At 40.1% G+C, this 13,328-nt stretch overlaps 1 protein-coding gene across 3 annotated transcripts in view; it reads left to right on the forward strand.

The window, feature by feature from the left end:
* nhsb (Nance-Horan syndrome b (congenital cataracts and dental anomalies)) overlaps nucleotides 1-13,328 on the forward strand; it is a 44,600-nt gene extending 31,272 nt beyond the window's left edge. For all 3 annotated transcript variants that reach the window (XM_057362489.1, XM_057362490.1, XM_057362491.1), the window contains exons 2-10: nucleotides 1,169-1,321; nucleotides 2,527-2,666; nucleotides 3,643-3,687; nucleotides 4,566-4,610; nucleotides 5,722-5,917; nucleotides 6,095-6,226; nucleotides 6,372-9,395; nucleotides 9,805-9,928; nucleotides 10,041-13,328. In XM_057362489.1, coding sequence (XP_057218472.1) covers nucleotides 1,169-1,321; nucleotides 2,527-2,666; nucleotides 3,643-3,687; nucleotides 4,566-4,610; nucleotides 5,722-5,917; nucleotides 6,095-6,226; nucleotides 6,372-9,395; nucleotides 9,805-9,928; nucleotides 10,041-10,641 — 4,460 coding nt within the window. In that variant the 3' untranslated portion in view covers nucleotides 10,642-13,328. The remainder of the gene's footprint in view (nucleotides 1-1,168; nucleotides 1,322-2,526; nucleotides 2,667-3,642; nucleotides 3,688-4,565; nucleotides 4,611-5,721; nucleotides 5,918-6,094; nucleotides 6,227-6,371; nucleotides 9,396-9,804; nucleotides 9,929-10,040) is intronic.

The raw sequence follows: 13,328 nt of genomic DNA on the forward strand, positions 1-13,328 counted from the left end.
GAACAAAATGTATAAGTGTCTAAATATGGCCTCCGTTGAAATTCAAGATTACCTGTGCTGTTCAATCTTTCAGTCCACTGTCAAATTGAACATGTTTCTGGTTAACATCAGAGAAGAAAACACTCAAAACACCGTTCCTTTTAATAGTTGTTTGTATGTAGTCAGAGCTCAAGTTACCTCAGACTGCGCGTGTGTGTGTGCGTGTGTGTGTTTGACAGATAGAGAGAGTGTGTGTGTGTCAAACAAATCGACTTTGTAATTGTTACTGCTTACCTCACATTTAATGAGCACTATCATGTTTCCTTTTGTCACTGAAGTGTTCACATCATATTTAGACACATGACTGTGAAACATGAAGCCCTTTTCAGAAAACCCTAAAAACATTTCCAGCTCCTTAAGATGACTGTTCTGTTTTGCATCAAACTTTGTCCTATGGCTTTCGTTGCATTTACAACAATGGCTTGAAGCTCTAAAATCCTGTTTTTTAAGCATCCACCTTTTCTGGTCTTCTACGACAGGAAATGCATTTCTGCTATTATTTTGCTGATCACGGCCTGATAAGGATCTGCTAATTCGTTGTAAATTAGATATGAAGGGTTGCTTGGATACAGATGACTCTGGGTAGTTCAAGGGGACCGCCGCCTCACGTTGAATACTGATGGGCAGATGCTCCTTTATAGACGAGACAGGAAGCGGGTTAAAAAGACGGAGGGAGAAAAGAGAGCAATACTAATGAAGCTGTCGCTCACCTTTCTCTTATGTCCTGAATGTCATCTTTTCTTAATTGACAATATCATTTGAATTAATTCATTTGGAGACATTCGGTTATTTCAAATCCTTGTGTGCTTTGTATCAAACAGTCAAAAATGGAGGTAGTTCCATTAGAACGTTACAGAAAATCTTTTTCACCACATTTGATTTCCTTTAAACATTCCAATAGTAAGAGTTTTCTCACTACAATTCAAGTAGGGTTATAATAAAGATACGCATTATGAACTGAGAATTTATTAGGGATGATTCCAGTTATGATAGCAATGCAATCAAAATAAACATTACTTTAGATTTTTTGTATCTAAGCAATCTTTCATTCTGCAGTTTCCAGAGCATGCCAGGTTTATAACTTTACCCTATCTCATGCTTTTGTCTGTTTGTTTGTGTTTCTCTTTAGCTGTATCTAATCTGGACGTTGAGAGTAAATTGACTTCCCACTATCAGGCTCCATGGCATCAGCAGCACAATTTCTTCCACCCTTGTACACGGCCACCATGCCTGGAGGAGTTACACCGACACGCCAAGTTCAACCTGCGGGCGCTACACAGAGGTACCAAGTGTCTCTTGGACTATTTTTTTAGTAGGATCACAATGGACATTTGGTTTCACATTATCCAAAGGGTTCTTCATTTATAGAAATCACAACCAAATTCCCAAGGGTTTAATGGTAAAGATTGGCACATATCAGAGGTGTCAGGTCACGATAGATTACAATTATTATCCTGGAGTTTCCCTCAGAAATCTGTGTATTCCACAATCTATTAAAATAACTCCAGCATGGATCTTTTCCACATGGGATTAAAGCTGTGTCTCTGGGTTGAGGAGCTCAAAGTTTAACTAGACTAACCATCATATTTTAGATCTCCCAGATGCATTCGGCTTGATTTAGCCATTAAGGTCTCATTTACGCTCAGTATATGTTATAAGACTTACTGTCAAATACTTCCTATATTTACACAACCAAAAAACAAATGCAACATTTATACACAGTCTAAACTTAATATGTCGTAGACCATGTAATGAATATGATTTTATTCAACATTTGTCAAAAAAGCAGATGGTTCTTGGCCATACTCTTGCCGTTGGTTGGGCCGATGTTGCTAAGATGGGTTGGTCTGGATAATCAGTGATTTGCTACAAATTTAACACCCAAAAATGAAACTTCTTTCATAATTTACTTACGATCATGTCATTCCAAACCTGTATGACTGCCTCTCTTCTTTACAATGCAAAAGACATTTTGAAGAACATTGGTAACTAAACAGCATTGGCTCCATTGACTTCCATTGCATGGACAGAAAACCACTGAGAAATTTCTCAAAGTATCTTATTTTGTGTTTCAAAGAAGGTCACACACAGGTTTTCACCAACGTGAGGGTGCATAAATTTTGACAGATTTTATTATTTTTAGGTGAACTATCCCTTTATTCCCTGTTCCCTGGTTTGTACTGCCCTCTTGTGTTGAAATGATGAAATTTAATGTGCCATTGCCTCCAGCTCAATGAAACCATTAAAGCAGAATTTATATTTCCCCTCGAATCAATTTTACTTCCATCAGTGACACATAAAATGTGACCAGAGCATTGATTATTCATTGTCAGTATGCAACAAATCCATTAGAGGCCTGTTACAGATTAAAACTTTTTGCCAGCATTTGGCAGTATATAAAGGCTATAAAATAGAAGGTGTTACTATTTACAATACAGTTTAGACTGAAAGAAAATCTAAGTGAACTGAACTGTGTGTGTTCCACAGACCAGCAGCAGCGCCAGCGTTCAACCAGCAGAGAACGTGGTCGGGTGACCATATCAATATCTGTGGCTCCGCCCATGCCAACCCTCCCCTCCACTCACAAACTCAGAAGGCGTGAGCAGAGGGGCCGATACTCACGCCTGGTAAGACATAAAACCAATCGGTACATGAGAGGATATTCCTTGCCTCCTGAAAAAAGAAGAAACGCAATAGAAGTCATCACAGAAATTCTAATGGTTTCCAGTAAAAAAACATTATGAACCATTAGCTTTTCCCCTTTAAACCCACTACGAAATATTTTTTGTAGTGTGTTTTGGGCATTATTCCAATAGGATTTAATATCCCACAATCAGAATCCATCAAATACCAAGAGACACCATTATAGTTTCCAATGTAACCAATACAATTCCCATTATAACCAGTAAGTTAATTAAAACTTCGATTGTGTTTTGGGCAGGGTTCTATTGATTTTTAGCAGGGTTGATCTGTGGTTTTCAACTAACTTTGATTCAGGTCCTAGAATATACATTGGGCAACAAGTGGAGATTGGATATTAAACAAAAAGTAAACTGCACAGGCATTATTACATATACCACATAACTTTAAATAGTTATAGGCCAAGTAAGAAAACTGACCATTCCTGTTCCTGTATTTCAGTTGGTTTATCATTGTGGTAGCAGCGCAAAAGGTTGTGGGTTAAAATCTGAAGGAACATGCATAAAAATTAAATGCACTATAAAATGTCATTTTTGATAAAAGCATCTGTCAATGTGTAAATGTAAATATATCCTGAAACTCTAGTCGATACAAACCACATTAAACCTAATGGCAAGTAAATCCTTATTTAATGTAGTCTGAGTCATATTTCTTTTCAGCTGCTTGCAGTTTTCAATGATGAGGGCATGTCATAATGTCACAAACCTGATCTGTAATCAGACTAGCTTCTGTCAAGTGAAAGATAAATGTACCACTCTTTACATTTTAAATGCATACTTGTAATTGTTAGAGCTCAGAAACCATTTCCAGGGCCACTAATACTGGCTTCTCGGAATGACTAAGTTACATTTGTGAAGTACTGATGGCCTAAGCTAGCATACTCTCTCCTACCATGCACACCAGGAGAGGAACATTAGGGAGAGTGATGTTCAGACTATCCAGAGAAAGGTAAAAAGTTTCTGTGTGCTAACACTGTGTTGTGTCATTGAGTTGACGTTATCTGTGTTGACCATTCCATTGCACTTTATTTGTTTTACGTAAATATTTTTAGATTTATTTTGTTTTGTGATGTTGTAGGAACTTAACAATCGGTTTGTTTTTTAAAAGGTGACATGCAAACAAACTAAAGACCCAATATAATCGTTTAATGAGAGCAGTTTTCTTTTCTGTTTTGACAGTTCTGACATTTTTATTCGAAAATGTGTGTAGTAGAAGATGAGTCTTCAATATTTTGTGGGTCCATTTTCCTGTATCTTTCCACCCTAAAATGAAAATTCTGTCATGAATTACTCCCAAGTTTTCCAAACCTATAATTTGTTATGTTGAACACAAAGAATAACGTTTGAAAAAATGTTAGCAACTGACATTTCTGGGACTACCATAGTAGAAACTACCATAAATTAAAATGATATGCCCCAGAACTGCATGCTTTTTTTGTTCTCAACAGAACAAAAAAATGATACAATAATGTTTCCTACTATAGTAGTCCGTTTTTCCAAATATCTTTCTTTGTGTTCAACAGAACAAAGAAATTTACGCTAGTTTGGAACAAATTGAGGGTGATTAAATGGTGACAGACTTTTCATTTTTGTGTGGAGTAGGCCTTTTAACGCTTGTATCTGTTAAAAGGTTTTAACTTAAAATAAGTACACAAACATTAAAAACTAATAACTATAACATGCATTACAGAATTTGATTTCATGAAGTCTTTGAATATGCAGCTGCATGTTATTTCATTGTGAACGTGTATTTGTAATTAACATTTGAATTTAATTGGTTAAAAAGTATTCTGGGGTTCTTCATTTATTTTGTCTCCCTCGCTGCAGGAGAAGCCAGCCAAGGAGGCTGACATCAAACCAGTCCTCAGAAAGGTAAATAATATCCTTTTAGAAGATGTGAATGCAGGACTCGTGAGCTTGTTCTTTGTTTTCCAAAGTACGGGTTTCATCAAAGCTTGGTTGGATGCCAGGTTGAAGTAAATCCCTCCATAACAACATAATCATTGAATTCAGAAAATTCCTATTTTATCCACAACTAACTAAAACGTTCCTTTCAGCCTGTGTGTTTCAGTTGTATTTACGTGTATATGAAATGTAGACATTCACAGAAGTCTTCACTGTTGATGGGAGTTGTGTCTTTTGTTGCTTCATTTCCTGTGACTGGGTCATCTCTGTCCCCATACAGCACGAGCGCTCCATGTCTGCATAACATCTGCTTTTCCATGTTTGAGTTATTTCATTTATGTTGTTCTTGTTTATCATTTAGTCCTGTGTTGTGAATGTGTTTTATTTTAGTACCATCGCTCCCGTTCCCCCTCCCCTATTCAGTGTTGTTTCTTCATACCCTGGATTAGAAAGGTATTTTGCTACCTTAAATGTCTGCTTATTTATAATCTTATATATACACATACCCTCTCTCTACTAACAATTTCTAGTTTTCCTTCCTGTTTTAACATTATTAATGTAGAGCAAAACTTCCTCTAGACTTGTCTGTAGACATGATGTGATCATGTCTGTTAATTCTGCAGTCTCTTTTACTTGCAATTTTGCTTTATGTACCAGTATCCCTTTCTGTCTTAATCTCTCTCTCAGTGCAATGTTGCCCACACAAAGGACATTATGTTAGAAGTTAACATTCAATTCTTGTTTTTTTAGAAATATTTACTGGCATGGAGATGATTTGGACACCCTTTGCCGGTGTTTTGTTTCCTCATCCAGTCTTCTTTCTTCTCTATGTTCCTTGCTCTTTTCCTCATTATGAAAACTGCATGTTTGTGAATTGTGCAGTACATTTGTTTTTTGAAGTGCAATCCCCTACAGTCATCCTAAAAATATTTGGACACTTAAACTATGTAAGATAAACTTAGATATTATGTAATGACATTCAGTTAGTATTTTGGGGCCACAGTATAGATCTGTAATTCTGTAGGTAACGTTTTGTTCTTACATTCAAGTGTGTCTAACAGTCTTAATTCGTTATTAGGCTGGTACCAACACAGAAACAGATGGAGAAATACCGGCATTGAACCACAGGCCTAAATGTCCTGTTCCCAATGTCCCTACAACCCTGGACAAACAGACCAACTTGTGCAAAGCTCTGCCTCTTCTTACACCAGAGGAGAGATTGAAGAATGAGTCTCAAGTGATTTCCTCGTGTATCATTCCCATCAATGTCTCGGGTAAAGTGACATTCCATTGTCTGTCCACAATGAAGAAACATGAACTACAAACATTATAAACAGTACATTTTTAAATATATAATATAAAATATAGTGAAAATAAAGACCAGCTGGCAAAATGAATATGATTGATTTGAGAGAGTTCATTACTTACATTACTATCTTCATCCTCCACAGGTGTTGGATTTGACAGAGAAGCCAGTGCTCGCTGCTCTCTTGTTCACTCACAGTCAGTTCTACAGAGGCGAAGGAAACTCAGGAGGCGAAAAACGATCACTGGCATCCCCAAACGAGTACAACAAGACATGGGTACGGTCAGCTGATACTACACAGTCTGCAAGAAGCTGTATATTGAAATTATTCCAAATGCAAAGCATTTTTGAATCTGGAGGATATCATTTTCTTCTAGATTTGTTAATAATAGATACCTATTGTTTTTCTCATTTACCTGTAGATTCGGATGAATCACCTGTGGCCAGAGAGAGAACAGTGATTATTCATGCCAATCCACACAACTCACTGTGGCATGAGGATTTATCCCTGAGTGGCCGAGTATTGCACACCAAAGACTCTGGCTGCCAGACAGACGACTTCCTGATCGCTGCTCCATCCCGGAGGCGTATCCGTGCCCAAAGGGGACAAGGAATACCAGCTTCTCTTTCACACTCCACAGGAAACATCACCTCCCTTCCGGATCGCTCGGATACTGTTTATGCCGCAGCATCAGCTACACGCGTCCGCTCTAGAAGTTTACCCCGTGAGGGTGGCAGGCTTCTGGATGAGGATCAAGATGACAGTGATGAGGATGACGATGACGAAGAGGAAGAGGATGAGCTCTCTCCTTATGAGGCAGAGGACTTCTTGCCTGGTCCGGGACAGAGAATTCCAAAGGATGAAGAGGAAAGTACGGATGACCAGGCTATGCCAGAGCTCCAGTTTGGCAGTCTCAAGCATACGCAGCACTCCGGGAGCCCTGACCACTCATGGAACGAGAGAGGCAGATCTAGGCTACCACGCAAAGTTGACATGGGGAGCTGTGAGATCTCCTCCAGCTCAGATACTTTCAGCAGTCCCATTCACTCTACCTCTACCACAGGAGTGCTTGGAGGCCAAATCGACCACAAAGAGGACCACCAGTCCTCAAGCGGCAACTGGAGTGGAAGCAGCTCCACATGCCCGTCACAGACTTCTGAGACTATTCCACCTGCTGCCTCACCTCCCCTGACTGGATCTTCACACTGTGATTCAGAACTTTCCCTCAATACCGGATCCCATGTCATTGATGACACCACTGGCTTTATAATTGACCCCTACCACATAGACAAGCCGCAAGGACAGGGCCACAGATCCCATTCTTTTACCTCATCAGCTACTGATCAGATGGATGATGCAGGGGTCAGTACTGCCAGTGATGGTGAGTGGAACTGCACCCAGGACCAGCAAGATCAACCCTGCCCCCAAGATTTCAGCCCAAACTATTCCAGAGAGGATGAAAGTGGTGTCAGCTGTCCCAGTTATTCCAGCGGGGAAACTTATGAGAGCTTCAGCGAACAAGCATCCACTGGGAAATCAGAGACAAGGTATATCGTTGACACCGAAGGATTCTATTCCTCAATGCACTTTGATTGTGGTCTTAAGGGTAGCAGAAGCTACTACAACTATGCAGCCAATGACCCCGACTGTGGCCCGAGTGGGAACATAGCACCTGGCATGGGGGAATACCCTGAGTTGGAATTTAAAGCAACCAGGACATTAGGGAGACCATGTCTCTCCTTGAGAAAACCAAAGGCCAAGCCACCCCCACCAAAACGTAGCTCTTCATTAAAGGAAACAAGCTGTGGTGTGAACGTTCTGGAGGAGAACGAACCAAAGATTACTAGCGAGCTGCCACTGCCCTTGTCTTCCAGGGAGATGAAACTGCAGCTGGACTTGGCCGGTTCTGTAGGGCACCTTGATGCTGCGGGTCTCGAGTCGCTTGGTGCATGGGGAGTGGACAACGTCAGGGATATACTTGACTGCTCCTCTCCGTTTAGTTCCTCGGACACACATTCCTTCAAGGACGAAGGTGCTGTGCAAGCAGACTATGCAGACCTCTGGCTCCACAATGACTTGAAATCGAATGACCCATACAGGTCCGTGTCCAACTCTAGCACTCCTACAGGCACAACTGTTATCGAATGCATCAAGACGCCGGAAAGTGCAGAAACGCAAGCCTGCCAACCCAGGTCTAGGCCTACTTCCCCAACTCTTCCTCCACCTGAGGGTGATGTCAAGCTGGGTTCCCCTGAAAAGCTGGCGGGCTTAGCGTCTCCTTCCAGTGGATATTCCAGTCAATCCGAGACGCCTACATCTTCCTTCCCCTCCGCTTTCTTCCCGGGGCCTCTGTCTCCAAACACCGGCAAGAGGAAACCCAAAGTCCCTGAAAGGAAGTCCTCACTTTGTTCCTTGCAACAGACACAGCTTTCAGTCAGAGACTCCTATAGGAGGGAAAATGACTTCCAGACCGTACCCCCTAGTCACCTCGACCTAAGTGCTCTTCACAGCAAACATTTCACTCACAGAAATCAGATGTACATCCTCCACCAGAATAAGCAGAAAGCTGCCGTAGCTGCAGCTGCGGCTGCAGAAGCCCGTAGCGCAGCCGCGGCCGCTGCTGCAGTTGCTCGCGCTGCTGCAGAATCTTGCACTACTGCAGCCGCCGCATCTACTAAAGAGAGTGCGCCATGTCCACCGCCTAGTTCAGCACATTTGGCCATCACTCCAAATGTTCTCAGAGCAGTGCAACTGCGATCTATTAGTAGACCACTTAACGGGAACCAAGGGTATGATCTTGGCAACTTAAATCCAGCTACACGCCCCAAGTGTCCCACAGTGATAACAGATGCAACACTTTCTGGCAACAGGCACAACAGAAAACCACCAGCTTACAAACCCCCTGCGGCACAGATCTGCGAGTCACAGGTTCCACCTGCGGTGGAAAACGTTGAGGAGGTAAGAATAAGACAACAGAGGCTTGGTCCTGGTACTTACTGGGCAATGACCGCTTTCAGAACACCTGTAGACCCTAATACTGAAAAAGATGACTCGTCGGCAAGATTATTTGAAGGTACTGAGATGCACAGCTCTCAGCAGGAACAAGACCGCAGATGGTACCCAGATGAGCAACTGACATCACCAGAGAGACTTAAACAAAAACTTAGTCAACTATTAAGGTCAGACCTTTCAGCAGAGCCCATGTCTCTGGCCAGCACAATGCCGCCCCCAGCTTACAGCGAGATCCAGAGGAGCATTTTTGTACCGTGCAACAGTCCTGACAAAGTGCCTGTTTCAACTCAAAAGGCATCGCACACTTACACAATCAGCGATGTGCTAGGCAGAGAGGAGGAATATGGGACATCAGGTGTCGCAACCAGAAGTGCCTCACAGGACATAAGAGAGAAAGAGTCGACCCCAGACACAGAGGACTACTTTAGCAAGGGTAATTGAAAATCTAATATGGCACCAGTCTTAGAAGCTCAAATACTGTTTTTGTTGAAGGTTCAGCTCAGTAGGTTACTCACCCTCTTGTCATTTCAAACCTGTATGACTTCACAAAAGAAGGTATTGTAAAGAATTTTGGTAACCGAACCATGGTGGTACCCATTGACTTGCATTGGTTTTGTGTCCGTGCAATATAAGTGAATGGGTATTGCCATTTTTCGGTGACCAACATTCTTCAAAATATCTTCTTTTGTGTTCTGCAGAAAAAAGAGAGTCATACAGGTTTGAATTGACAAAAGGGTGAGTGAATGAGGACAGAATTTTCATTTTCGGTGACCTATCCCTTTAATGCTTTTGGAGGGGTAACTGAAGTCGAATTTAATGCATGAATGCCTTTATTTTGACAGATTCAACTCCTAGTGACAATTCATCCTCTCCTTTGACGGATGACTCCAAAACTGATGATGATAGTGTTTTCCCATCCCCTAACAAACTACGCACAACTGAAGATCTCTTTGCAATGATACACAGGTATGGCTTGTTTTATGAGTCTTGCTGCTAAAAGTTACTTTGGATGCTAATTTTGACATGCAATCCTAAACACATATGTAATCCGAAAACCCTGTGCACCAAATTATTTCAGATCTAAACGGAAAGTGCTTGGATGGAAAGATTCCGGGGAGATGAACGTAAATAGTCGGCCCGGTGTAGTACCTGCAACAGCTCCCGTCAGTACTCCTACTGTATGCCCAGTTACACCCGCAGCCACAGTCTCCCCAAACATCTCCCAGCGAGCCTCAGGACCCATCTACAGGAGTGCCAAAAAGTCCAGCACATCCAGTGAGGAGTTCAAACTCCTGCTGCTAAAGAAGGGTAGTCGTACAGACTCGAGTTACCGCATGTCTGCAACAGAGATCCTTAAGAGCCCCATCACACCCAAATCCCAAGGAGAGCTGCTTTTAGATGCTGCAACGCAACCAGAGGAGCCCACCCAACCCGTACAGGATTCCACTTGCGGTGATACACTTCCAAACCCGTTACCTAAGGCCAACAGCGAGGGATTCTCCCCAAAAACGCTGACCATGTCAGCGGCCTCCAGACAGGGACGGTCCAGAATTCCACCTGCGGCGAATAGCAGCCGCTATAGTACGCGGAGTCGGCTTTACACAGCTCCGATGCAGGCCATATCTGAAGGAGAGACTGAGAACTCGGATGGTAGTCCACACGATGACCGCTCTTCTTAGTGGTGTGGTTTTGTTTTTTACCACAAAATGGTACATTTTTGATAGTATGAAAACATTTGGGAGTGCTGTAGGCATATTAAGATCTACCTTAGTTTTCCTTAAAATGTTTGTTGTTTTGAAAAGACACGGGTTGATTTCTTTAATCCTCTTTTGTAGGTCAAGTGAAGCCCTTGGAAATGGATTTGTGAGTGCATTGTTTTGTCAGCGTTTATTTGATTTTAATCGCATTTTTATTTTTTTGTTTTGCCTCCAAAATTAGGTCAAATGACTAATGAGTCATACTGAAAAGTTGACTTTTTAAAAAAATATATATTTTATGAAAACTATTTCCATTATCCATCACAAAGTTACTGTATGAGCTATATTATATGATCCAGCATTGTTTAATGCGATGATGTGAAGGTTTACTGAGGACAATCGCACTAAAGCTCTTAGGTGAAGATGTCTAACCATGCAAAGAAAAAGACTTCTGAGACAAAGAAAACCAAGGATTAAATGACCGTAGGCCAAGAAGGGGGACGGTTGGCAAAACCATAAATTGTGAATTTGATTACTTGTGTATTTTGAAATAATAATATAACATAAATTAAAATCAAGGTTAACAAAAGTCATCCAATTTTTAGTTTAGCTCCATTCTGATTGAAGGTGGTGTCAAACAACATTCCAACAACGTATTTATTCTGTTTACCTGTTTATTTTAAAGACCCAAATTGGGTGTATATTTGTCACGTTCTTTGGGTGTCATCACGTATATCGACTTGTAAACGCAGATGAAATGAGGACTTTCACTGCCGTGTCACTGTATTCTGTGAATACCCTTAAAATCAACATACTGTTCGTTTGAAGAAGAATGAATTCACTTTTAAAGTGAAACTTTCAATGTGGAGATGAGAACTCTATTTGATTTGTCAAGCTTACACTGTGCCACTGAAGGGAAGATGACAAGCTGTGAAAAGAGAGTCTGTTTCTGATTCACGTTTTAACGCTGTGGTCATAATTTTTCGTTTTCATCCTTTGTACAGCATGCAATAAAACACTAGAACATGTCAAACGGACATCTCCACATGAAAAATGTATTTTGATTTTCACTCGAATTTGTTGAGTATGTGCTATGTTCAGTAAGTGTACAAAATGTGTACGATTTGCGGTTTTACATCACTGTATACACAGTTTGAGTATGTATGTATGTTGGAGAGATGTAATTATTTTTATTAATTTATATCAGTAGAGAAACCCTCCCAAATATTCTGAGACATCAACTGTATTTCCTTGGGCAATGCATCTGAGCCACGTCTATTCTGTTTTGGGTGTTTTTTGTCTTATTTTAATACAAATCCTGTCTCAGTTAGCTTTGTTTTAACTCCAGACTTTTGGAAGTACAGACTTTCCTTTTTTTCTTGCATCCATGTATTAGAACTAAATCTATGAAATCTTTAGATTGCAACATTTAATAGAAAAAAAAATATTTTTAATTATGGGATATTTTATCCAGAGAATTATTTTGTTAATAAATTTGGAAAAGAATAATTATAAAGCTTTATTTAAATAAAAGAAGAACAAATGTATTTCATGTCAGGGGTGTATCGGCCAATGATGAAGATACTTGTAAACCTTTTTAATTAGCTGTAAACTTGCATTCTTAACCAATAAGCTACTCTATATGTTCAAGAACTGTAGTTAAATGTTTTGGTGCTTTGAATTCTATAGCCAGGCCATATACTCTCATTGTTGCCATCCAAAAAAAAGTCAATTATTTTGCCAACAGGTTTTCTTTGGATAAATGTCTCTTACGATGCATTGTGCTTACAGTGCAAAAGCAGTCATCACAACACTCGTGACAACTCAAATAATTCAGAAATGTAGCAATGTGTGTCTTTTTGTTTTATTTCATAACACTACAGTAGTTGCGGTGTCACCCACCCATAGTGAAGCTGACCAGTCAATTTGGGCCTTACTTGCATCTCATTAAAAAACGAAAGGAAATTAAAATCTTTGTCATAGTTAATTTACCGTAAGTAAGGTTTGGACTGTTTTAAACTTTATCTTTATCAAAATCATATATCGGTAACTTACAGAAGAAAATGACATGGTAACAAAGACACGGTTCATAAAGAGAATTATGTTATTGTTTCCTTTGTTGTAACTGAAGTATCATGATTCATCATTGACTACTTTTGTGTTTTTAATTTTTCTAAACACATTGTAACTTCAGTTACTCAGTATTTCTGGAGAAGCACAGCCTGCTTTTGTCAAAGGATTTCAGATGTGTAGTGGTGTGAAATAATTACACTAAACTAATTGATGGACTAACAAAAAACGCTAAAGTGAAACGGTCTGGGAAAAAAAGATGCATCTCATTCAGTTACAATAAACAGGAAACAAATCTCACTCAGCATACAAGTTCCACTTCAAGAGAGTTGAGTCCATTTTGTATTTTTGTATAAACGTGTACATATGAAATTTCTAAAGTAAAAAAAGACAATTGTTTCATTTTGTAAAATGTTTTAAAAGTTTACATTTAATTCCAAGCCTTTGTATATTTTTGAGCTGTGCAACACTCTCGGTCCTGTATTTATTTTTAGTAAACATTGTGGGAATTCCATTGTAAATTTCAACCATTTCTTGCCAGCTCACGTGGCTGCTTAGTAACTGTGCATAGAGAAAGCCAATAAATGTGACTGCATTGA

Source organism: Triplophysa rosa, linkage group LG20 (assembly GCF_024868665.1).
Source record: "Triplophysa rosa linkage group LG20, Trosa_1v2, whole genome shotgun sequence".
In the NCBI taxonomy this organism is placed as follows: domain Eukaryota; kingdom Metazoa; phylum Chordata; class Actinopteri; order Cypriniformes; family Nemacheilidae; genus Triplophysa; species Triplophysa rosa.